This window comes from Gymnoscopelus microlampas (genome assembly GCF_963454915.1).
Source record: "Gymnoscopelus microlampas genome assembly, chromosome: 22".
NCBI lineage: Eukaryota > Metazoa > Chordata > Actinopteri > Myctophiformes > Myctophidae > Gymnoscopelus > Gymnoscopelus microlampas.
The window spans coordinates 25,281,238-25,308,430 of NC_139959.1; the positions used below are offsets into that span (position 1 = coordinate 25,281,238).

At 42.5% G+C, this 27,193-nt stretch overlaps 1 protein-coding gene across 1 annotated transcript in view; it reads left to right on the forward strand.

The window, feature by feature from the left end:
- Positions 1-1,214: 1,214 nt before the first annotated feature.
- Positions 1,215-27,193, forward strand: part of LOC311038570 (cadherin-12-like) — a gene marked incomplete at both ends in the record, with an annotated part of 117,561 nt that continues 91,582 nt past the window's right edge. The window contains one exon of the mRNA XM_084048143.1: positions 1,215-1,481. Coding sequence (XP_083904269.1) covers positions 1,215-1,481 — 267 coding nt within the window. The remainder of the gene's footprint in view (positions 1,482-27,193) is intronic.

Sequence of the window (27,193 nt, forward strand, 5' to 3'; positions counted from 1 at the left end):
TGACACGTGCTCATCATGCCATTGTGAAAAACATTTGTAATTTTTTTTACCAATGTGTTGCTGGTTAATTGAAGGCGAGAAAGCTGATATTATTATCAGAAGATTAACTCGGTGTAGAAAAGAAACTGCCAAAAACAAGCCTTTTCCAACACCTTCTAATTTATAATTATCTCACGTTAATATCTCATTAAAGTGGATACATTACAGTAGTTTACTTTTTTTTTCTTGGACAACTTTTTTTTTTGTTTAGTTTTTTTGCTCCAATTTCTAATGTTGAGCTGTGGAGTTCACATTAGAGAGCATCTTATAATCGAAAGTCCACAGGTTTGGCCCCTCCAATAAAGCTCCCAAACTCCCTACCACTCTCTGGAATGGCTTACCACTGTCCCTAAGAAATGCAGAGTCAGTCGATGCCTTAAAAGATGCTAAAAAGACCATTTGTTTCGCAAACTTTTTGTTTTGTAATGTTGTTTATGTCTATGCATTGTTTTGGCTGTTTATTTTACTGTTACTCTATTTCATTGTGATGATTTTGTTTTTGCTTATTTATTGTAGCCTACAGCACCTTGTAACATTTGTTTTGAAAGGCACTTTATACATAGATTTACCTTACCTTACCTATACTGCTAACTTATAACCAAGAAGCACCATCAGGTGGCTGCATTAAATCTATTTAATGGTCGAAAACAGATGGCAAACCAGAAGCATATATATGATGAACAATCGTCATTGTAAACGTGTGGTGAAAGTGAAGACAAAAACAAGTCACAGTACATATATGTTTTGTCATTATAGTGGCTTCCTTCCTTTTTAAACGAAATAAATGACAAACACAATCTTCCACCAAAAGGCGATTTAAGACTTGGAGCAACAGTAGCCTGAAATGTAAATATGAGCAGATGGCTAAATGTCTTTTCTTCTCATTACAGGTAATGAACTTCATTCCTCGGTGAGTGGGACCGACTGACTGACGCAGGTGCTTTGATTTCCGCCACGCCGCGCCACACCACGCCTGCCTGCTCGCCCGGCCCGGGCCCACTCCCCTACACCAACCTCCCCCAGACCCCCCCATCCCCCCCCTACCCCCCTATCCCTCCCCCCCAACGACCGCTCCTCTTGTACGCATTTCCATCTGAAGAACCAAGGTCCGTCAGAGTGGCTCGGCTCCCGTCGTTGGACTTGGAACTCGGGGACTCCGACCTCAAAGCCCGCCAATGCTTACAAGGAACTGTTTGCTGCTGCTGCCGTTCCTTTGGTTTGTGTTTGATGAAGGCTCGGTCTCTTGCACGCGCCCAGCCTTGGCGGCGGCGACGCTGAGCAGGAGCCGGGCGGGGAGGGAGCAACGTCCCAGGAGTCTGGTGGGCCCGCTGCGCAGCAATGGGGCGTTGGCCGCGTTTCAGCGCGTCAAGCGGGGCTGGGTGTGGAACCAGTTCTTTGTGCTGGAGGAGTACATGGGGTCGGACCCGCAGTACGTGGGGAAGGTAAAGAGACACCTTATTTCTACAGTTATTTACAGGCACAGGAAAGAGATGACATAAATCACATAAGTAAAGTGCCCGGGGAGAAATTGAATTGGTGGTAAATGGAGGGAGCGATGGAACATGAGGGAGATAAAATAGTCAATGGAGGTAGGGATGGACTGCGGCGTAAAGTAGAATATGGTCAGGTCTACTCCAGCACCATCACTACTTTCGCTTCGTTGCCGTTTTAATCTCATGATAGTCTGTTTTTAAGACATACATTTTTTGTGAGTGTTTCAACGTTATTAATGGACTGAGGTGCGGAGGGGTAAGAAGGAAAAAAAAAATCTATACATGCATTTGGTTCCTTGCCAACATTTCTGTGCATTTCACTTGCATCTCCATGGCACACAGACACACATTGCGGTGCAGAGAGGATCGATGCAGTGGCAGGAATAAATTTAAGTTATGGCTCTTGTAAAGCTGTCAGAACATCACAGTTATGAGCCAGGGGAAGATGCTGACAGCAATAGAAAGATAAAACGCCAGACCCCTGTAGCCAGAAGTGAATTTCAAACTGAAAGCCACCTTTCCCTTTGTTCTAGGGAAGACGTGTCTTCTTATGCCATAATTTTTTTTTTTTTTTTTTTTTTTCAGTTTTTTTTTTCTCCAGCACATTTATTTATTTATTTATTCCTTCTCAGCGGGTAGCTTAAGACATGTGCAGCTAACCTCTGCAGGGGTTTAAGGCTGCAGTTGTAATTTCGGCACTCCTCGCTTTCGCGGGATAATAGTAAGAGTGACTTATCAGGCCCAGCGCCTCCGCAATCGGCCCTGATGAGCCACGCTGTTTGTGGAAATCTCTGAAGGCTGAAGGCGAAATGAGGGAGAGAGGCCGCTGTCTGTGGCATTCTTAAGTCACTTAATCCCGGACTGCTGCACCGCTTCAAAATAATTGACTGATTCCCCCGCCCATGCGAAAGGCATTTGGACATGACCCTTTCTTAATACAATCTTAAATAGAATAAGGTGTATAAATAACAGAGCTAACAGGATGAGACTTGAGCAGGTAATACCTGCATGCTGGGCGGTTTGCAGGGTGTCGGTGACATTTTCTCCGGGGAACGTATCAAGCAGCAGCCACGGAGGGCGCCGTAATGGTGACAGTTTTGTTTTCAGTGCACATAAATGATCTCTAATGGGCTGTGCGCCTTTGTGGAATGAATGCCCATCCCTATAATACATCAATGCCTAATTGTGGCAATGCATTCACTCCAGAGCATAAACATGATTACCATTCATTAGTTCCAGAAAAGACCTCAACAGCTTGCCGTGTGATGAAATGGCTTTTTTTTTTCTTTGGCTGCTACGGATATAAAGCCTAGGCTACATACTGCATACATTTTGCTTCCAGGTATGGTCTTCTGCAGAGAGGCATGGATACACAGGGCTCACATAACAACTTAAACCATAGGCGCTCGGGTGGCGCAGTGGTAAAATACCTGCGCACCTCCTCAGAGGTTGTGGGTTCAAATCCACAGCGGTGCAGACCCTTTGTCTGGCGTGTACACGAACACAATTGGTGTTCGGGGGAGGGAAGCCAGCGGGGAGGGAGATATGTGTCACTGCATGTAATCCTACAGGCTGGGGCGGCACCTGTCAGCGGGAGGAGTAGAACGAAGGCTCTACGTCCTCCTGGTGGGGGCTTCTCACTGGCAGGTGAGTCAGTAGGATACAACAGCAGTGACAACACAGAAATGTGTGTGGGTAGGAATTAATTGGCATAACGACAGGGGGTACAAAAATAATTGGCGACTCTAAATAAACAAAAAACAAACAACTTAAACCATTTATACTACTGTACCTTCTTTCCTTCTACAACAAATTTCTTTGCCAAAAAATATACAATCTGCAAGCTCACAGCACGTCACAATGTGACGCGCTGTGAGCTTGCAGATTGGATATTTTTGCAGAATGTTCTCTCTGATGGCATGCCCAGAATAGCGAACACTGGGGTTCAAGTACTGTACACTGGTTTGAGAATCACTGACTTGACTGTCCCCGGACAGGATCCCAACATAACTATATGTGTCCCTAAAAACAATGTCTGTGTGTCTTGTGAAACTTATACTCTTTGAGACACTTTGACTTTTTATCTGGCAAAACCCGGACATGCTGACTTTTGACTCAGTTCCTCATTGGAATTGATGACGGTGGCTCTGACCATGTGGGAATAGTCGGAATCGGAATGCCAAACCAAGCAACTTCTTTAATTTTGTTGCTGTGCTGTATATGTTGAATGGGGTTGAATGTTGTCCTTCAAGATGGACACACACACACACACACACACACACACACACACACACACACACACACACACACACACACACACACACACACACACACACACACACACACACACACACACACACTGGCATAACTTCTATCCCTTTCAGGATAGAAAGGGAGGGGAGATATGAATAAATCTGTCTTATCTAACCCCTACGGCACATCTCAGATCTGCCTGCTATGTGCTCATTGGAGACTTTGTTCTGTCGGGCCTTCTGGATCAGTACAGTAATTCCATCAAACACTTTCAGCTCTTCTTCCCATGGCACCAACAATACTCTTATTTCATTACTCTCCTCTGTAGCATCTTCTGATGGTAAAAATGTGTTAATGGATCCAAAAATACAACAAACGGAGTGAAACATGCACAGAAATGCATACATTGGGCTTTGTTCTTACTGCTTTACAATGCTAATAACGCAAAAGTGGGAGAACGTTGAGAATCCTTTCTGTGCCAAACAAAAACTGTGAAAACCTCAAACCCGTGACCATTGAACACAACAGAGACAACATCCCTAAGAGCCTCATCCACGGTGTTTAAATAAAACCTTTTAATGAGGCATAATACTTTCACACACTGCCACATTAACTCCAAAAATACATACAGATGTGCCACTTCAAAACTTCACACGTTACTGTTCTTTCCCTGAAAGTCCCCTGAAAATGCATGTTTTTTCCTCCCTTTTCTGCCCTTAAAATGCACTGTTTTGCCCCTGAAAAGAAGTTGTCACTACACACCCCCGTTTTTCCCTTCAACAGACATCCATATACATGAGAACAAAAGAATGTGTGTTTAAGAAGGTGTCAGACTCATTATGAGGCGAAAGGTGATTTCACCAGTTGCTCAAATTAATTAGCATCATAAAAGCAGTGATCATCAAAATAATTCAGCATTTTAAATGCCCTTCTTTGTCCCTCTTATTGCCCTGGGAATCCCCTGAAAATGTACTGTCTTGGCGATGGCAGGACATGTGAAGTTTTGAAGTGGCACATCTGTATAGCTATCCGCCTCCGGCCCAAATGAGCATCATCCAGAAGACTTCACATGAAGCCTCGGAACAGGATTTGCCTATTTGTCATGCGGCACACGAGAGATCGTTTTTTCTAACCCTCCAAAATTAATATCACGTTCCAAGTACACACCTTGTCTTCTCACACTGCGGCGATGTCAAGAACACAGAGGTCACATCTGTACATACGAGCTGTGTGTCACCAAAGAACAGGGAATGGGCTGAAGGGGGACAACTGCGATGAATCTGCTGTGCGGTTACGAGTTCTCTCGTCTTGTCTATTTTTGGTTAATGAATGCAAACAAGGCAGACTTTCCTTTTCTTCTGCGGCACCAGAGGGAAAATATGCAGCCTCGACAGTTTCACTCGCCATTGTGTTGTTTGGGGGGGGACAAGGTACTGAAAGAATTAATACTTGAGTTTTGATGCCGTTCAAAGGATGACAGCTTTTTTAATAGAACAGTGTAATGACATGCAGAATGTTCTATTCATATCAGTTTTATTGTTATTTTATTTACTGGGGTTTCATGTTCTCGTCAAAAGGCATACATGGTGTTTTTTTCTTACGTTTCTTAACGACAAGTTGACAGAGGGCTTACAGCAAACCCTTTGTGCAGCAATAGACTGGGGCTGTGGTGATAGAACTTGCAGGGTCATGGCGGTTTGCACACAAACCTCATGCTCACACCTGGGACCTGCCTAGTACAATCACACTCTTGTACTGTAGTGATTTGGTTTTTATTGCCTTACTGCAGGCCAGTTTAGTGGCTCTTAAGGGAGGGAAGGATGTGGCTTTTATTCCCTTTGATGCATTTTCTAGCCAGGTCAGGGATTCGAACTTACACCTTATTGACAACAACCGTTACCTTTTATATTCACCAAGGCAATTATTGTGTTTGAAATCAGAGATGTGGAAGTTATAATTGGTGTTACTGAATATTGATAATAAGTTATATTAAATGAAAAAAAAAAAGAAAAATAAACCTGTTTATTTCCCTTGTAAATGGGTGACCAATTTGTAAGGAACATGGACCATTTGTGGAATGAGTAGCACAGCTGAGTATGTGGGTTGTGCCCATGGAAATGTTGCCAACTCTTCTCTGCCGATGTCAAACAGCTTATTCTACTGTTGCTATTGACTCTTGTTTGATGGATTGTCTATCAGTTACAAGGAAGAAACAAGACATACTGGCATTTTACAATTTATTTAAGCCAAACACAAATTTAAAAACATTTTGTTCAATGTTTTATACATGTTAAACTATGGAATGCGATACAATAGAAGCAAATAATAGCTCCACTAACTAAACATGATAATACTGTAAGCGGGAGTCTTTGAGGTTAACTGCAGAAAGCACTACACAACCTTTTCAAAGGCATTTTACACACTCACGGTTATGTATGCCCATATTTGCACTTGTAAAGGTGTGTAACCTGTTTGAAATGTAACTCCATCATTTCATACAAATAAAGAAATTGTTAGAAATCAATTGCTGCACCACGTGATGTCAACGTGTCTCTGTGCAGAGACCTTGTTTTAGTTTTCCTCTCTCTGTTTTTGCCATTATTCAGATGAAGCAAGGATTTCACAGCAGATCAGCAATTAAATCCCAGACTGCCTTGGGGAATAATGTAACAAGGCTATGCACTCAACAATTAGATAATGTTTTAGCCTTTCCCAGCACTGGTAATCGACAACGAAATACTGCCATTGCTGGTTTGCCCATACATCAAGCCGAGCCTCATTGCTCTCAATCACTGTTATAGCTACTCTTTGCTGAGGTCAGCATCCCTTTTCCTCAGCATTTCTCCCTACTGACGTATAAGCCTCTATCCCATGCACGTAATGGATATGAATGGCTGTTTGATAGAAAAAAGGTAGTTTTTATTACATTTTTTTGTTACTTAGGAAGTTTGTGACAGTTTGATGCATGATAAACATAATCACCACTTAGAATTCACTGGAGACTAAGGCAAGGTTTTACACTTAGCCGTGCGATGGTGCCGCACACCGAACATAGTAGATCTACCAGTGTGCAACTAAGTACAACTCAGGGCTTACACACCATGGTCGTTTTGTTGTGTGTGATTAATTAATCTGAACATATTTTTCCAGCTGTTTATGTCATGAATACCTTCACACAGAAACTAAAGAAATACAGGTGGGTAAAGCGTATTTTTTATTCGGAACAAGGTCGATTTTATTCTGAGCTTCCGCACCGTGAATAAACCTGTATGAGGCATCAACTATAAGAAAATATTATTCGTCATGCCCCCCGTGTGTAAAGACCTTTAATCATAAGCAGCACTTCCAGCCAGGCTCATGTCGCAGTCCCTGACAATGTTGCAATACAGTGTCAATGTCATAATTCCTGTAGTTGCGGGAGGATGCAGAATGCTTCCCGGACACAGCTGCTTGCACTGCTCGCAGAAAAGAAAAGAAACAATTCCACACTACGCTTGTCTGTTCAATGGCTCTTTTATTGTGATTGAAGGCTTATGAAGATGCCAACCACATGTTGCGTTCGGTATATGAGTAATATTAGTGGAGGAGGAAGAAATAGCATGCGACAGGCAGAACATAAGGAGAAGTAATGAATAGTATTAGGGGGCATAGAGTGAAGAAAGAATGAAGAAAGTGAGAGCGAGTAGATGTTGGGAGTAGCTGTGTGTGTGTGTGCTCGCGCAGGGACGTGCAAATAATGTTAAGAGTGGCAGGGGCTAATATTTCTAAAAGAGCACTTTTGCCTCTTTGTCTCTTAAATGCTGCCTTCAGTATACAGCATGTAGCCCCCTCTCCATGCTGTATACATTCGTGGTCTGGAGAGGGCACATTTTACAGACGGGTAAAGGGGAAGGGGCTCAACCCCCCCCCCCCCCCCCCCCCTGTGTGTGTGTGTGTGTGTGTGTGTGTGTGTGTGTGTGTGTGTGTGTGTGTGTGTGTGTGTGTGTGTGTGTGTGTGTGTGTGTGTGTGTGTGTGTGTGTGTGTGTGTGTGTGTGTGTGTGTGTGTGTGTGTGTGTGTGTGTGTGTGTGCGTGCGTGCGTGCGTGCGTGCGTGCGTGGCAGAGAGATACATAGAGGGTTAGAGAAAGACGAGAGCGATCACACAGCCTTTGTATGAAATCCACTACGCTCCCCGTCCGATAAAGGCTTGTTCACATAAAGCTGAATCGTTTGGTCTCTAGTCTACACTCTGTCCATCTCTAGGCTGTGGCTGTTTTAGGCTGTTTTGAAAAGGCAGCGCTCAGCAGGGCTCCACCGTGTTGTATCCACTCCCAAAAATAACAACACTACAGGGTTGTTGCAAGCATGTTATTTAGATGTGGGAATGGCAGCCTTGTAAACTCTCACAAGGACTAAACAAATTATTCAGTCAGTGGGCAAACACAGTCAGGGAGAATCAATTCAAGTCACCAAGGTTGAGGCCACTGTGTTCTGAACCGTCTTCCCATAGCCATACCAATTATGCATTGTGTAGATTACTGAGAAACCGATCAATTTTAGTGGAGGTTGTAAATGCAAAGTGTGATGCTGAGGCCCAGAAACGGAGAGGAGAAAAGTCTGAGGCAGCGCTGAGCTACTCGAGTGGATGTGACACTTAAAAACATGTGACCAGTGTGCGGTTGTACAGCCCAATAAACCGCCCCTGACCTCTAATGGAAAAGGTTGCTCATTTGAATAAAAGTCAATAAACCAGCTTTTGCGGATGAGGTCAACTCCAACAACTTTGTTTATCCGGCTCGCTTCCTGCCTTTGACAAGCAGTGGCCATCCCTTCCTTTTTTATTGATGGCCCTGCCTCATGGCCTCGTCCAACATCTTGGCATAGATTTATCACCGGCACGAGGGGCCACGTAATTTAATCTTTCAACGGGAACCTATCAGTAGGTCATAAAACCTTTTCAACAAGACTTATGCCCTGATTGATTGCCACGCCCACCAACAAAGAAAGCCTTCATCTCATTCAGCCCGAGCTGGATAACTACCCTGTGTTCCGCGTCATTAAAGACAACCGGGTTTTAAATATTGTGGCATTTAGCTGTAAACCGCTTCCAAACATGCAAGGGGCCATTAAAAATAAAATGAAAAAAGCCTCTTGAACCCAGCAAGTGCTTTGATGATGATGCCCACCGCTCTACCCCAGTGTGGTTGCATGGAGGCAGGGCAGTTAATTAACTTTTACTCCGGGACTCGCAGGCTTCATATCTGTAACCCACCGTGTCAGTACCGTGGAGGGGGCAAACTCAGTGACCCGTGAGCCAATCAAGGTTATTGCGAGCAGAGACCAAACGAAGTGGCAGATAATTATCCTGTTGATCTAGCCATGAAGCATGGCTAATGCAGGAGCTGGGTGTCTCACACTGCATAAGTGCACCTTCACTGATACAGAAAACGTTTGTGTGTGTGTGTGTGTGTGTGTGCGCGCGCTTGCGTGCATACAGTATGTGTGCATGCGTGAGTGTGTGCCTGCCTCTCTGTTAATATGCACATGCAGGATGTGTATAAGTAATACTGTGTGTTTTTACGCGCATGTTCAGCAATTAGTCGAATCAATGTCAATGACATTATCTCACGACAGGCAGCCGTTACATTTTGAATTATGCAAATATGTTTGCGTAGAGGATAAAATGTGGTAGTGAACGTGGATTAAGTTCAAAGTGTATAATAACGTGCTCACACATATAAACAGTCTTGCAAAATAACGTCCATCTCATTGCGGCGCCCAAGCTCCAAAGCCTGTGGCAAAATAATTCATGGTTTGCAGACGCAAAGTTAATTTGAACGGATCGCTGTAGCGAGAATTATGCATGAGCCTTGCCAGGCACTCGTTAGAACATGTTAAGAAGTTTGAGGACCATTTACAGTGGTAATGCACGTTGATGATGAATGCCTCGAGAAGCCCTGAAAAGTACCACAGCCCGAAATGAAATCTAATGACGTCGTCCATCTGTCCTGCCACTGGAATACCTTACCATAAATGTTCTTTCTCTTTGATAATGGACCTCCACCCCATCCCCATATGCCTCTCCATGAATTACCTGAAAGATATTTCCGAATGGTTCAGCTAATGTTTGCAATCAGTATCACTTATTTGGCCCCTATTCGTGTCTCGGCTGTGATGTGCAATGTGTCAGTGACTCTGGGCAGAAAGTGACATGCCTGTATGTTGAGTCAATAAATTCTATATTGTTTAATCAAGTGTGATATGAGAAATGGGGGATCCTAGATCCAAGATCAATAACTATCACATACGTTAATGTGATGTGTCTGACATCGCTCGAGTGCCATGCCATTTTCTGAGCCAAACATATCGGTAATTTCACCCGAGTAAGATCATCATTTTGGATCAATTCTAGGAACTCACTGCACCTCGTTATGAACAGATATTGCTGCTTATTGCATTCCTTTGCCATGTTTAGATGGTAGTGTTGGTTAATAACGCTGTCCACAATTGCGGGTACAACTTCCTAATCCCTCATCCCTCACCCCTCTCCACAACCAGTGAGTGTGTGAGATTGGACTGGGCGATATATATATGAATAATATATATATGTTACATTATGATTGGAAAACCAGTCGGATTGAAAAAATGTCTTCGAGTTCACCTCCCACGCTCCCCTGCGGCGGGCGGGGATGATTTACAATTCTGTCCCTATCGGGACGTAACTCGGATGGCGCTGAGTTGGCTGAAGGTGACTTCGCAACGCCCGGCGCGGCGACTCGCTCGCCTAAGCTTGCTTGCCGGTGTCTCGTGGCTCAAGTCACCTTCAGACCGTCGGTGAAAACGAGTGCACCTTTTTCAATCTGACTGGTTTTCCAATCATACTGTGACATATGTATATAGATAATATATATATATAGAGAGAGAGAGAGAGAGAGAGAGAGAGAGAGGGAGAGATTATTATTCGATGAACCTATATGGGCAAGATTAAGTCGGTTATTTGTTCTAAATATCGTAGTTGTCAGAGTTTTGATGAATGTGTTTACGACCTCAGGTGAGATGTGGCAAGAGCTGTGAATAGATGTAATAGGTTTTCAGAGCAGAATGTAGCCCAACCGCTATCTGCTTCGAGGCAACGATGCATCTATCAGTCTATTCCATTTCACTCCTCTCTCTCTCAAGCACACAAGGCACAGGCACACGAATGCACATACACACCAGATATCCACACACAAACATCAACTTCCAGCAGATGCACGCACGCACATTTCCAAGTATGGCACATTCATGGTTATCACAGGCAGACACTGCCAGCAGTTTCATATCTACAAGAGTAGTCCCCTGATTTGTATGTACAGTATGTTTGGCTTCCATCCCTGTTAACTGACTGAGGCATGTCACAAACCAAACAGCAGGCACCTAGTAAGGCTGTCAGCTGTAAAAGGGTGATTTGCGTGCCAGTATTGATCCTCTGCAGCAGGCAACCCAAATCTGCCACGGTGTTAGTTTTTTTCTTCTTCTTTTTCCTCCTTTTTTTCCCCCTCGATGGACTACCAACAAAAGTCCTGACTCACTGGAAGCACCTGACATCTGCCTGAAGCTAAGCTGTGGTGTGACATGGCTCTGATCTAATCTGCATCAACCATCATGTCATAAGCCACCTCTGCATGTCTCCTAAACAGCCTATTTCTGTTAGTTCCTCTGCTCTTCATGCCCATGTCACTATCTGGCAAAATCTGTCTCCAGTATGATACATACAGCATTGTATCCATGTTGTGTTAGTGCTAACGAGGGCTCCTTCCTCATCCTAGAAAGTAATTTTGGTTCATACTTTATGATCAAATCAATCAGTAAAATAGATATTTTGTTTTGAGATAATCATGTATGTGTACATGTTCAGATTACAGCATCAACATTGCAGCATATCGCATTTAATTCTACATTTTCTGGGGCGAACATTCAGCGAAAATGGCCATTTTCTGCAAAGATATTCAGTGTAATGCAAAAACAGGATGGGGCCTAGTATAGAGCCCTGGGAGAGACTGCTCAACTAAGTATAGGGTGTAAGGGGTTAAATAAGATGTCCGATCGACTTTACACTCAACATGCACTCCCTTTGGTCCTCTGCAATACACCTGCATAGTGTGAAGTTGATCGGATGAACGGTTTGAGACATGCGTGGCCGTCTGGAGTGGGTCTCTTCAGGAGAACTGCTCATCCGATCGACTTAACACTTGACACTGCACTCCCTTGGGTTCTCAGAAAAACCACCCACTTCAGTGTGAAGTCGATCGGATGAACAATTCTTGAGATATGCAAAAGACAGCCATACAGTACATACAGACAGACCTCTGCTTCAGATTTCCCTTATAGGCATAGAGCAAATTACAAATGGAGAAGTACAGTTATGAGGAGGGGGAGTTGCATAAACGGCCAGTGAAATGAAGTGTTGTCATTGCAGATAAATAGATATAATAATCTAGATGGTAGACTTTACTTTCCAAATTTGACAATTTTTTCACATAATGTAAACATGTCTGAAATATATATAGATTGGGATTATAGACAGTAGAAGGACATGAGTGGAACGTTCCATTCCCAGTTTGGAGACAGCAGCATTATTTGTGGGGAGCTAAACTCACAAGGAAGTGGAGAGTATATACACTTACCAATTTATAATCTCTCATCCCATTAAAAATCATCAACATGGCTAAATATTACAAATGAAAAGCAATACAAAAAAAGGATTTTACTTCCGGTAAAAATGTAATGTCAAATTTCTGAGGTGGCACTTAACTCCTCAGAATGATTGGATGCTAGGCTAAAGTAACAGTACAGAGACTTGGCAATTTACATTGTCACCCAGGACAAACCCAAACCATAGAAGGACAACAGGAAGAAGTAAATATCATTATTCATTCTTTAGTTTAATTCTCACTAAGTGCAAACTGTGTTTTTTAAAGATTAAAGTCACAATGGTTTTTGCTTTCTTAAGACAGATAAGTGAAGAGTGCCTGCCAGGTGACTGAGGGCAGAGTAGGGAAGGATACACACAAAATGGTGTCCAGACTAAACCAGAAACACCTTGTAGATTGGCTATCTTTGGGAAACGGACCCAGAATAGGCATGCTGGGGTTCAAGTGGTTCCTATTTGGTCGGTACTGTCCATCAGCTAACACGCACGCACGCACGCACGCACGCACGCACGCACACACACACACACACACACACACACACACACACACACACACACACACACACACACACACACACACACACACACACACACACACACACACACACACACAGAGAGAAAAGCTCTATATTTAGTTATTGCTATAGAGTGTTTGTTCAGTAATAGTGGTCTCCCCGTCTCTCCAGCTCTTTTGTAAACAGAAAATAAGTTTCCAGGTGACACCAATTTCATCCAATCAAGAGAGAGAACACACGGATCAGTTTCAATTTCATTTGTGGAACAGTTCCAATATTGTCCTTTTTCCCTCCCTTTTTTTCCATTGCTTCCAATTTCAATTGTTTATCTGGTATCCTGTATGAGTTCTCTCTCTTGATTGGATGAAATTGGTATACCGACTTGAACATGTATTTACTGTTTAATAAAGAACTGGAGAGGCAGGGAGAACCCTGTTACTGAACAAACACTCTATAGCAATGCTTACTATTAGAATATAGAGCTGAGCTATGTGCCAATTTTTGAATAGCCACCATTTCGTAAATGTTTGGAAGATTTTGAATAATTTGTATTTATTTTTTACTCAAATCTTCTGCGGTCAAATATACAGTATATCATTTTTGCGGTCCTTGGCATGAAGTTTGAGAACTATACTGACATAAAGCACCTTTAATATGCACAAGCTGAACAGCAGCAGCAGAGTGGTAGGGGAGGGAGAGCTGGTGAATGAGGTGGGAGACCTGGTGGGATGGGGACAGATGATCATTTTGGCTCAGCTTGCTCGCCGTGAACCTCACCGTTAGAATGCTGCCACCCTTGTATTTACCCAGGTCAGATTATGTGTTCATTGATCTGATCTCAGATATCTTACATAAACAGTGGATAGCACGAAATTGAATTCAGAGCCAGCCAACAGGGACGACTACTATATCCCTGGTAATGCATTTTATTTGTGTTGTTTATTTGATGCATTGCAAATCCACGTGATGTTGGTGTGTGTGTGTGTGTGTGTGTGTGTGTGTGTGTGTGTGTGTGTGTGTGTGTGTGTGTGTGTGTGTGTGTGTGTGTGTGTGTGTGTGTGTGTGTGTGTGTGTGTGTGTGTGTGTGTGTGTGTGTGTGTGTGTGTCAGGAGATGGGTGACTGAGCACGTTTGTCTTTTTTAAGCATTTTTAAGCACCTCACTGTGAAGACCTTGACATACTGAAAGTGACGTATGCATTATAAAACGCACCTGTTGTTTTCAACATCTGTAGCCCACCTGGAGGCGTCAGGTTGGCGTGTCAAAACCTGCCAACGCCTCTTTTTTTTTAGATCATGGTTCTATTTTGGAGTGTCGTTGACGCATTGGCACAGACCACCACAAATACATATCATCAAGGCACTGACAAGTTTCAAAAGTTGAAACTATAGTTTTGTTGTAGAGAACAAAGTTTTGAAATGTTGAAAGTTGTGTTTGAAAGTGTGAATACTTATTTTGAAACGTTGTAGAGTGTACATGAATTACCCCAGAATATTTTTTTCTAAGCTGAATTCATCAACTTTTCAGAGATTTGCTCACACCGTTACAAGCTTGTGCGTCACATGATTATTGGCAGTGTTTCAGCAGCTGAGATAGATAGTTTAGCAAGTGTGAAACGGATTCTCTGAAATGTCCAGTCACTTGTCGGAACTACAACATGCGATTGGACTGGACTTCAAGCAGCCCCGCCTCCAGGAGACCCCCCCCACATACATTAAAGAGATTCAAAACGTTATGCAAGTTTCAACCTTTTTAAACGTTTTTCCCAGTTTTGAATAAAGGCATGATGAGTGATTTATTTTTCTGCTGCACAGAAAAATAATAAGTTTGTCTGTGAAACTACAGTACGGCCTGAGTTTGAAGTCAGTCGGCCCCATATATGCGCATGACCATATATGGGCAACACGGTTGGACGTTCTCTTGCAGGAGCGTAGCGCCCCATATGTGTTCAAATTGCATTTTTTCATCTAACTATTTTCATGGCAGACCCCTGAACAGTGTTAGTGCCAAGTTTGGTGCGGATTGGAGCACCAGTGTGCCTTTGGCCCCTGATGTGGCCCCTTTCTCATGGCCAACCCCTGAACAGTGTTTGTGGCACGTTTGGTGCAGATTGGAGCAATGGTGGCATTCGGGGGACACTCATGGCCCCTGATGTGACCATTGTTACGGCAGACCCCTGAACAGTGTTTGTGCCAAGTTTGATGCATATTGAAACAACAGCGTGCCTGTGGCCCCTGGGGGCCACACGTGGTCCTTGGTGTGGCTACTCTGATGGCAGTCCCCTGAACAATGTTTGGGCCAAGTTTGGTGCAGATTGGAGGAACAGTGCACCTTGCAAGTCTGGATGGTACGTTTGTTGACCCAACCTCTCTCTGAGAGAGAGACAGACCCTGAACATAGCAGAGATATCTGCTGTCCATGGCCCTGAAGTAACTGCAGCTGCTGTCCATGGTCCTAAAGTAACTGTAGCTGCTGTCCATGGCCCTGAAGTAACTGTAGCTGCTGTCCATGGCCCTGAAGTAACTGTAGCTGCTGTCCATGGTCCTGAAGTAACTGTAGCTGTTGTCCATGGTCCTGAAGTAACTGTAGCTGCTGTCCATGGCCCTGAAGTAACTGTGGCTGCTGTCCATGGTTCTGAAGTAACTGTCTGCAGCTGTGGCCCCTGGTGTGACTATTCCCATGATAGACTCCTGAACAGTGTGTGTGCCAAGTTTAATGTGAAATGGAGAAATGGTGCACCTGTGGTCCCTGGTGTGGTTATTCTGATGGTAGTCCCCTGAACAATGTTTGTGCCATGTTTGGTGCGGATTGGAGCAACTTTGCGCCACGCAAGTCCGGAGGTCAAGTTTGGGACGTCCACAGTCGACCCACCCTCTGGGCAATTAGTATTTACGATAGTGTGTTTCAATGGATCCAATGTAGTTATTTTTTAGTCTCAAGCTCTTGCCAATACTTTTCATTGGTACAATATAAAACACACAGACTTCACCACTTTCACTTTCAATATTTTGCAATTGCAAAAATAGCCGATCTACAAGCTCACACCGCTTTGTGATGCATCACGTGCTTGTAGATTGGCTACTTTTGCTATTTCTGCACTACACTCTGGTACAATGCAGTAGGGCATTAATTTATGGAAAAAAACATAAAAAGTTGAAATATCGATATACAAGGTATGCCCAACAGCAACAATATGCATTCCCAACATGAAACTGAGATAATCCTGGTTTCAAGGATCCAATTATTGCGTTTTCTACAGAGATTGGCTGCATTCGCCACTTTAATCACTCAAATTAATCAATATACAAGGTCGACTGCATAGCCAATGAGGGGCAGAGAGCCGCAATTCCTACAGAAAGGGGCTAAATCTTTTGAACTAGCCTACCGCACAGAAGTGCAAAAGGATATATTTCCTCCGCCAAGAAGGTAAATGTTTTCATCCCTGCCTGTTTGTCTGTCTGCAGGATAAAAATGAGGGGTGTGTGCGTGTGCGCGTGCGTGCGTGCGTGCGTGCGTGCGTGTAAAGGTCATGAATGGATTTGATCACGACTTTGTAGAAAGTTTGGGTGTGGGCCAAGGAAGAACTGATCTGAACTGATCAACTATTCATGCTGACTGGCCAAAATTGGGTGTGGTGGTAGCCTATCACATTAAGGTGCATACTTAATGTGATAGACCCGATTCATGTAACAACCCAAGAGTTTGAGGAACGGCTTTTCATGGGGCGACTGTCAAGTGGCAATTGACAGTCAATGACCCCGGGGATGCCCACTTCTTTGAAAACCTTCAGAGGGGGGCCTTGTGAGATGTCATACAACTCGGCTTGGAGCTGTTGACTTGCTGGTCAGGCATGAGAGCCATGATTGCCATGGAACATGGAGGCACAGGGCTGCAAGAAAGTGTGTTAGTCACTCATTTCATGTATGGTGAACTCATTTCATGTATGGTGGATACATCTTATCTATAAATTCCACAAATCTTGTGTGTGTGTGTGTGTGTGTGTGTGTGTGTGTGTGTGTGTGTGTGTGTGTGTGTGTGTGTGTGTGTGTGTGTGTGTGTGTGTGTGTGTGTGCGCGCACATGCCTTTCCTCCACACATCTCGTGAACAGTCCAACAACGAATCGCATTTGCCGAGTGCTGACGTCCCAAGGGAGCAGTGCAGTGTGGAGAGTGAAGTCAGTCGGATAAGCGCTAATCCAGAACTGGTCTGCACCACCAGTGATGGAAGAAGTACTCACACGTTTTACTTAAGTAAAAGTATCAATACTGCATTGTGGAGATACTCTGTTACAAGTAAAATTCCAGTGTTCCAAATGTAAGAGTAAGAGTAAAAGTACAAAAGTATTGGCAACAACATGTACTTAAAGTACCAAAAGTAAAAGTACTCATGGTGCAGAATGTCCCAAGTTAAAAATGTATACAATCTGTAGAACATTGCAGCTCTACAAGCTCACGATGTGTCGCATGGCGATGCATTGTGAGCTTGTAGATCGGCTATTTTCAAATGGCCGAAATACATAGGGCCGAAGTGGTTAATGCATGATTTGTGATAATAATCTAAATCTGCAAAACTGTACTAAAGCTGTCAAATAATTTTAGTATTGGAAGTACGGAAGAAAGTAAAAATACCTCTACATTTGACTTTAGTACAGTGCTTGAGTAAATGTACTTAGTTACTTTACACCACTGTGCACCCCTATTACAGAGTTAGAGTTAAAATGACACTGAGACTTTTACATTGTAGATAAGGGTTCAAAAGATTTACCAACAAAAGGTTCCATTTGTTCTCTGAGTTACAGACCCGTAAGGGTCCATTTGGACCCCTGTTGGGCCTCGGACCAAGCGTTGATAAACAGTGTTCTAAGCCAAGGTACTTCACAACCTCTGTCAATCTAATTCTGTTCGTTCACTTTACTCCACTTATCCTCAATCTCTAGATCCCTTTGAGGTGAACATTGGTTCACAACAAGGTTTGCCTTTTAAAATGCAAACCCCGCGTAGATACATATTAATGCTAAGATGAAACAGAGAGGTGGTATTTTCACTGGGCGTGTGTCTCTGTACGACAAACACATTAACAAAACTGTTTTTCTTGTTACTGCGAATTGAACCACCCAGCATTGAATAGCTGCTCTCAAGAAAATACATTTTGCACTTAAGAACAGACAATGAATATGGACCTGCCTGTTGGTAACCACAGTGATGCACTGAATTCTCCTGGACTAGACAAGGACCTTGGTTTTAACCCATTAAGACCGGGCATCTGTCATTTTTAAGATTTCTTGTTTTTCAAGCGAACATTTGTATTCTACAAATACCTTCTAATGTTTCTATATCAGTGGTTTTTAAAACTTTTCATGTCAAGGACCTCCAAAATGATATGTATTATGCCACCAACCCCCCCACCCCCGCCCCCCCATCTGAAAATATTTTGTTCCTTGGACCCCCAGAAGCAAAGATTTGAGTCAAAAATGTTTGCTTTAAAAAATATGTACCGTATATTCAAAGATTTGCAGTAATGTTCACAATCTAAAAAAATAAAATTGCCAAAGTATAAAATACTGTCTTAAGTGGGTACACAGATGCGTTCCCGGTTTGAATGGGATAATAAGTATGTGCAAATTCTAGACTCTAGAAGGTACACTTAACACAGCAGCCATTCAGCTGCTGTGTTAAGTGGCCGGTTTGGGTGGGTCGTGTGCGTTTCCAGAGCATGCTTATTTTAATGACCAATCAATCGACTGCATGTGTTCAGGCTTGGATCAATGGAACAAACATATTATACTTTACGTTCCCGTAATCGATATCACACTGAAAACTGATTTTTCAAGGTTTAAAGAAAAAACACCATGCCTTTTTCATATAATGTTTCCTTATTTTATGTTTTGCCAATTATTTGGCGGCCCACTTGCTGCTGTACTGTAACTGAAAGTCTGATCCCCACAACCACAAATTGTATTGATCACAGAATTTAGCCAGGCAAAAAAGTGAGCTGATATGCCATCTGCTCCGTTCTAATATCAGCTACAGTAAATACCTAAAATGTTAAAAAGCTTTAGCTTGTCGTTGAGCATTGTTGAGCAAAGTAACATTTATAGTACTCTAGGTGTGAATTGTGACGGTATTGCTGCACTCTGCCAGTCTGTCTTTTTATAGCTGCTGTATCAACTGGTGCCTTGAACGGAGGAACATTCTAATTGCTCCTCTCCTGTATTGTCAAAACAAGGCGAGGCTTACCTAGTTCTGGCTGTACCTGTGCAAGAGTTTTGCATAGTGTCAGTGCTGAAGGCGGTGCATGTGTGTTGTAGCATTTGTACATTCTACTAGCAAAACAAAACTGACATCAGATCATCATCAGCTTAAAAACTAAACAAACAGAAAATAATAATATGTGTATGCAGCTGCAGAATATATCCATCAGGGGAACGTGTGTGTGTGTGTGTGTGTGTGTGTGTGTGTGTGTGTGTGTGTGTGTGTGTGTGTGTGTGTGTGTGTGTGTGTGTGTGTGTGTGTGTGTGTGTGTGTGTGTGTGTGTGTGTGTGTGTGTGTGTGTGTGTGTGTGTGTGTGTGTGTGTGTGTGTGTGTGTGTGCGAGAATAATAAGACAGGGCTACTAGCAAAACTGTTTACTGTTGATATGCGGCACATTTATGTATTTTGTGGGAATAAAAAATTATATTTGCCATAGATAATAGCCTACTAGCAAAAAGTTAACATTTTCAATAGAAAATGCTCCAGAATATGTTTTGTATTTTCATGGCATGGCTACTGGAGCCAAGCATCTAGAAATGGGTCTGTCTGTTTGGGCTAGTCTCGCAAACCGCTGGACTAATCAGTGCAATATTGCTTGTGCACGTTGCCAGTTGGTCAAGGAAGTGACTCCACACATTTGTTTTCACACATTTTGTTTTATTTGTATTTAACTTTAATTTTCTTATGGACATCACTGGTGATCTGATCAGGCTGGAATCTTGCCCAAATATCGGTTTATACGTCATAGATAACTGACGTCACAGGCTGGCCATAATAGAGCACCGAAGTCTGACGTCACTGCCACTAGAGGGCGCTGTTCCACTGGTTCGTGGCTTTATTTTTTGTGTTGATATCGCCATTGGGGAATCTTAGATCACGTCATATAAGAACTGTGTTCCAAACATAAACACACCACCCCGGCGATTCTGTCAGGGGGGTGGCTCTGCATCGTTTATGATATTCATTCATATTTGATACAGCCTGTTTCTGGTGAAAATGGAATTAATTCTTAAGAGCTACTACTTCCGGGTCTGAAATCACTGTCCCTACAGCAGCCGTGTTCATGGGAAATGTAGTCTTTGGGTCGTTTGACTCGTTTCTAGTGTTTATATTGTGTTACTCTTTGGGTAAATGTGTACATTTCCACCTTCAGTCGATGCTTCATATCCATATGAGTAAAATCGCCGGGTGTTTAATTTTCGAACACAGTTCTTATATGAGGCGATCTAAGATTCCCCAATGAGGATATCAACACAAACAATAAAGCCACAAACCAGCGGAACAGCGCCCTCTACTGGCAGTGACGTCAGGACTTCGGTGCTCTATGTCCCAGATCCACATGGAAGTCATGGCGTCATTAGTTTTCTACTCTTGGCCAAACTGAACAATCCATTGATTATTGAAAAATAGCAGATGATACAAGGAGAGAAACACTATGCAAAGCAAGAGTCTGCCTCTGCCAAGCATAGTTTGCAAATCGGCTTTTTCTCTGTTTAACTAAAGTACATACACTCATATCACACTCTTATCTGGCTTTCTCTCTTGAGTCACTTTCTCTCGCTTTTCTTGGATTTACATAATGTTATCAGTAATACCACCATCTGAATTCTGCACACACATAGCCATACTATATGTCTGTTGATTCATGTTATAACTTGGAAACAAGTGCCGCAAGGCATTTGTTTAATCAGAGATGCTTTTTCTCTCCTATAAAGAATAAAACCAGTTCTGCCTGTGTTCTGTTGGGCCCAATGGGGTGCGTGGCACAGTTTAAAAAGAGACAAAACGTCTGCCTTCTCTCATTAATGAATCTCTTTATATAATTGATTACCATTGTTGCAGTAATGGAATTTATAATTAGTACCAGCCAACCTTTGCTTCTAATTAATGAGTCTGTGTGCCTACAGTATTATTTTTCCCCCTCCCTTTTATTTGCATTTATGCTTCTATTTCATCTTTAATTGTGTTATTTTTGAATAGACTTGCAGGTGTCTCTCCAGGGTACTTCTGGTAAACGGTAGCAGCTGTGTTGAACAAACGGCAGGCTGTTGCTAAACTGTCAATCAATGTGGGACTGTCAAACATGTCCTGTAAATATGTTCACACAGTAGCTGTATCACCATGTAATTCAGAGATCCTCAAACTGGACAGTGCTACTGCTGTTGACTCATATAGTCGACAGCTGTGTGTGTGTGTGTGTGTGTGTGTGTGTGTGTGTGTGTGTGTGTGTGTGTGTGTGTGTGTGTGTGTGTGTGTGTGTGTGTGTGTGTGTGTGTGTGTGTGTGTGTGTGTGTGTGTGTGTGTGTGTGTGTGTGTGTGTGTGTGTCAGAGTTCACGCTAGGATCTTAAACTGCTGGTCACAGTGTACGGACTGATTAAAATTTATCGGACTTCTGATGAAAATGACGGCCATAATCATTTTTAATGAATGTATGGCAAGTAGGTACATAAACGTGGCCAATAACAACAGTTAAAGCATTATATTTGGAACTGAAAGCGATTTCAATGTAAATGAGTAGAATATAGAAAATAAGCTATTTTTTTCAGCGCGGGGCGGACGGAACGAGCGGTAACAAATGAGCGCTCTGCTAGCGGCCAATGGCTACAAACAAAAGTGGCAGCAAAAGAATCGGGTCGAAACGTGAGCTAGGGTGCTAGCTAAACAACCGGGTCCGGTAGCGCGAGGTCTCGTCCGCCCCGGAGTTGAGTAAAGAAAAAACCCCGGCCGATCAATATACAGTATATATCAATATTTGAGATTTGACTTTGTTATGTAATGTAATTATGAAAGTGTTTCTTGACATACACGTCTGAGAAAAACAGACATTTTACCAGAGGGTTCAGACTTCAGAGTACTTTTGGCAGCCCAGAAGGGGTTTCTATAGGGGTTCATTGTGTTGCTCTAGGACATTGCCTTTCCGAAATCGGCTTATGTTCCACTTGTTAGAACTATGATTGCATTTTTTTTGTTTAGTGTAAGTGTCCTCTGTACTACTACAGAGGTCCTTGAACTTAAACTCTTTTTCCGCTACAGCAGTTAAAAAGCCTGATTCCAGAGGTTGTGTTTTTAACCTCTGAATGTAGTTTTTGTAACTTTTGATATATATTTCTTTTTTTTTTCTTGTCTTTGTTCATTTTCAATCTTCTTCTTTGTTATCTTGTATGGCGTGGCATTGAACGGCCAGCTGTCTGAGTGTGACAATCCACTTGTGCTTCGATGCACACAGGATATATCTGCCATCCCCACCCACACTCAGAAGAAGCCTCTGTCTTGACAGGTTGTTTTATATTCTCTAGTTTGGATCTTATTCCTGTGTGGTGAGAACTCATTTGTACATTTGCAATGTGCATTGTTTTTTTTAATCTGCCGATATATGTATAATAAGGTGTTGGAGAGCGCAGGTGCATAGATCTAATCTTAAAGGACGACTTCACCCATTTTCAACCTATCTTCATATAATGTAGGTTGGTCCTCACTAATACTCATGATAAAATGGTACAATTTTTTTCTACTTGGTCTGTGTCTCGTAGGAGGGCTGTGGACAGTCCAGAAACCGTCTACCAGTGACATCATCAATAGGCAGGATGTTTTTTTCCAACAATATTTCAAGTTTATTATTTAGATTTGTATTAACGCGAGAACAATGGCTTCTATTATTGCATTGCAACTTTCCAGGAATGCAAAGCCTGCAGTTTCTATTAGCTTGGTTTCCTCATCGATGATGTCACTGGTAGACGGTTTTTGAACTGTCCACAGCCCTCCTTTGAGAAACAGACCGACTAGAAGAAAATGGTACCATTTTATCATGAGCATTAGTGAGGACCAATTATATGAAGATAGGTTGAAAATGGGTGAAGTCGTCCTTCAACTACTGTAAATCAACATAAATTAATGCACATTGTTTTGCGTTCTTATAGACCAATTAATTGTTTACTAACATTGAGACTGGACGCACAGGTGATTGTTTCACGCAATCAATTCCCAACCTGTTGTTTCGGGGTACGCTGGTTTCAGCACACCCCAACCCCCTCTTGTGTGTTGGCTAGTGAGGCGCGTCGTAGCGAGACCTGACATAATGGGTTTCATTGCGCGCATACTGGTAGCACGAATACTGGTTCTTATCAGTGTGACGTCGTCTGTTAAGGGGTCTATAGTTTTTCAAATGAATATCGCTATTTGCATCAATACATCAAGAAGACTTTTGCAAAAGTAGAAACTTGATTTCCTCCAATATAACTCAGTTTCCTGACCTAGAATAACTTCCAGCAGGAAAAAAAATGGAATACAATAAATTCACCGAGAAAGTGGCCAGCAGTCTACCAGTAAATGTTGAAGTTCATTCTAACAAGGGCGTTCGAGTGAACAGTTCGTTCGATCGTGTTCAGTGAGCTTGTCTGTTGTTCAAAGTCTGATTCAATGAATCAGTCCTCCAGTGTAGCCTGCCTATCAAAGTCTGATTCAATCGGTCCACGCTCATCCACTGATTGTACCACTTGTCAGTCATACTTCGAGTGCGTGCACATATCATAGCAGGCAGCTTAAGCAGGGGAAAGCCCAATTCATACTGTGTAGTGCATCGGAAATAGCCAACCTCGAAGCTTATATACGCCATGCGGATGCAACACGTGTGGGTGTGCTGTTTTCGGCGTGCGACACCGTCGGATGATTAATTAGGCTTTACTCAGAGCAGCTTGTGCAGTAGTATTGAGTAGAAACAACAGGAACAGAAAACTAAGCTTGCGTTAGCATCTTAGCTGATCAATGATGATGTGTAGGCATTGTCCTATAGCGATATGCGTATCACTATATGTAGATGTTTTCTCAAGGTGAATTGGAGATGATGATGATGATGATTATGACGACAAGATAAAGAATGGGTTAGGGTCAGGCTGCAGTGGTGTGAAGTACATGTACTTAAGCACAATTTTGAGGTACTTTTACTTTACTGGAGTATTTCCAGTTTTCAGTACTTTTACTTCTACTCCACTACATCTCAGAGGCAAATATTGTACTTTTAGTGCACTACAATTATTTGAAAACTTTAGTTACTAGTTACTGTGCAGATATAAATTATTATATTATAACGCACATTAACCACTAAAGCCCTATTGTTAGCCCTATTTTTTTTGGGCCATTTGAAAATAGCAGATCTATAAGCTCACAACACGTCGTGATGCGACACATAGTGAGCTTGTAGATCTGCTTTTTTCAAACATTTTAGTACTTTTACTTTTGGTACTTTAAGTATATTTTGATGCCAATACTTTTTTACTTTTACTCAAGTAGCATTTTTAATACAGGCCTTTTACTTGTAACAGAGTATTTTTATAGTGTGGTATTGCTACACCACAGCCTATATAAGCACGACACCGCTCTGCCAGCCCCTAGAGTGCAATAATATCAGTGTCATACTATATTTCCTTTTGTGATAACAAAGTCATTCATTCAACAAAATGTTCCACCAGCAGTGTGGGTGGCAACCTTTAAAGTAATATCTCTGAGCTCTCAGAACTATATTCACACTACAGATTTTAGATCCATGTAAAGTGTGACAATCTACACAAAGGTCTCTTTTCAAAGTGAACTTGAGTAACACACTGGTCTCTGAATACAATATAGAGCCAGCCAGGGGGCGTCAAAGGTGTGGGGTTCTAGCAAGGAAATGGTGTGTGCGTGCCCAGCGTGTGCCTTTTTTGGGGGGCCCTTGCGGCATTTTTGGGACCGTTTCGGGACTTTTGGGGGGTGTTTGCTTTACAGGGTGTAAGCTCAATCAAATAGCTTTAATGTTTTTGAATGAGCTCCTACACGGCATTAATACAAGAACAAAAATAATGCAGTACTATAAAATATAATGATCTTAATCACAGAATGCAAGCTAGCTTTTCCTTCCAAAGCAAAGGGCTAGCAAGCAAGCCCATAACTATAACTCCACTAAGACCAGTTAAGTACATGGCCACTTGGCTCGATAAATGAATAAGTCTTCTGCCTTTTCATTTTGTGCAACTAAAAGAGCAATGACATTGTTGGACAATGTCCAACTTGGTGGATGTCAACTGTATATCAAACTAAAACTATTACACAAAAGCTAAATAATGTATTCGAATTAATCTAATTATGTACAATGACAAATTTTAGGTGACAGATCGCACAACGAGTTTGACATGACTAGTTAAACTGCCATTTCATACCATATCTGATTTGCATAATCAAAACAGCCTGACAGCAGTGAGTGACAGAAGCATCTGTTGTTTACCTCCAATGGCCTGGTGGGTTCGCCAAATGTCTGTAATTGGCTGTATGGCCAAACAAAAAACTTGTAGTCACATCACAAGTTCTCTCACAAAGTATAAAGGAGTGGGTGAAAATATGTTGGGCAAGGTTCCTATGACACAGTTAAAGTGTGACATAAAGAATAAGATTTGATAAAATAGTTAATAAAATGTGCATAAAAGATAAAGGTAAAGGTAGGCTATATGGCACAATAATGTTGCTGACTTATTTACTGCACATAGTCAAAGAAAGATACAGCAGGTGCAAATATGCAGTTTTCCCCAGTCTAGTGTGCTTCTTATATACATGAAAATGTATGAGGATATGTGTTTAGCTTAGGGGCGGACAGGTCGGTGTACCCGTGGGTGCTAATAGCGAATAGAGAAACAAGAAAGAACAGATTGCGGGCAAAAGTGCAGCAGGTAATATGGGAGAAACTTTAGTGGTGGTGGTGCAAAGTGATGCAATTTAAAAAATATCGTTTTCCAATTCATGTCGTACTGAATTGTCGTTACTTGAGGACATGAGTGATGACCTAGAACGGATAGGATAATTCATTCCATTTTGTATTTTTACTGTTTCACTTACTTCGCCTTAGACTTTCCAGCTCGTAGGAAGAAAATGTAATTGTCCTCTTCCTACTCTCCTCGGAGTGCCCTCCAAACCACTGAATACATATTAGCACCTCCAATGTTCTAATTGGACAATTGCATTTGCTCTGAATGGTCATAGAACAGTAGGCTAAATCATGGGGTCAGCTACAGTCCTTAGAGTTGAGTGCCTGCTTAAAACGTGCAGCACACTCCTTAGTATATTGTATGCCCTCTTGTCTCTTTTGAGCAAAAGAATGTATTTCATTTTAGTTCCCCACTGAAGTGAAGTACAAAGGAATCCATCTCAGAGTGCCATGGGTAGTTCAAGCAGATAGTGAGATGACACCTCAGCACCCCCTAAATCTGTTTCATGCCTCTCTGCACTATGATATTCATGAATTCAATAAAGAATTAAAGAGGGATTAAATCCCTATGTGGTGACCATCGCATCGCCTTGCATTACCTCCCTTGAATATCTGAAAGGGTTTTAGATAGTGTGTCATGTCAACAGGTGTACCGCTACAGGCCGGGGAAGTGTTCATTTTAGATGCCGTACGGGGATGAGCTGCAGTGTGCATTAGATCTAGGTCAGAGCAGATCTTTCCTCTGTGCCGGATGAAGTGTGTATTTATTTCTACGGCGTGGCTCCTCAGAGTTGAGCCGTCGAGAAGAGGGTCGGCCTGTCTGTCTGTCTGTCTGTCTGTCTTTCTACACAACCTCAGTCATCTCACAACCCACTGGGCCGATCAGTAGGCCAGTTTTATGGAAGTCAAAGTGGCTCTGTTTGGGTTGAAACCTTGCCCGAATTTTGAGTCATACATCATAGATATATCATAGATGTCTGACATAGATAATTGACACCACAGGCTGGCCAGTGGCCACATAAAGGCTGAGATCCACATTGGAGCCAATGCCAAGTTCTGACAACCTGACACATTTTGGCTTCGCAAGCGGCTAGTAGCTGTCTGTAGCTAATCATTTCACTAACCCTTCAGGCACCGGCCTACTCTGGGAATGCTTAAGTTGGGAATGACGTAAGTTGAGAACGATGCAAGTTGAGAATTCATACCCCACCCACTTATGCAATAGCCGTTGTTACCTGTTGTTA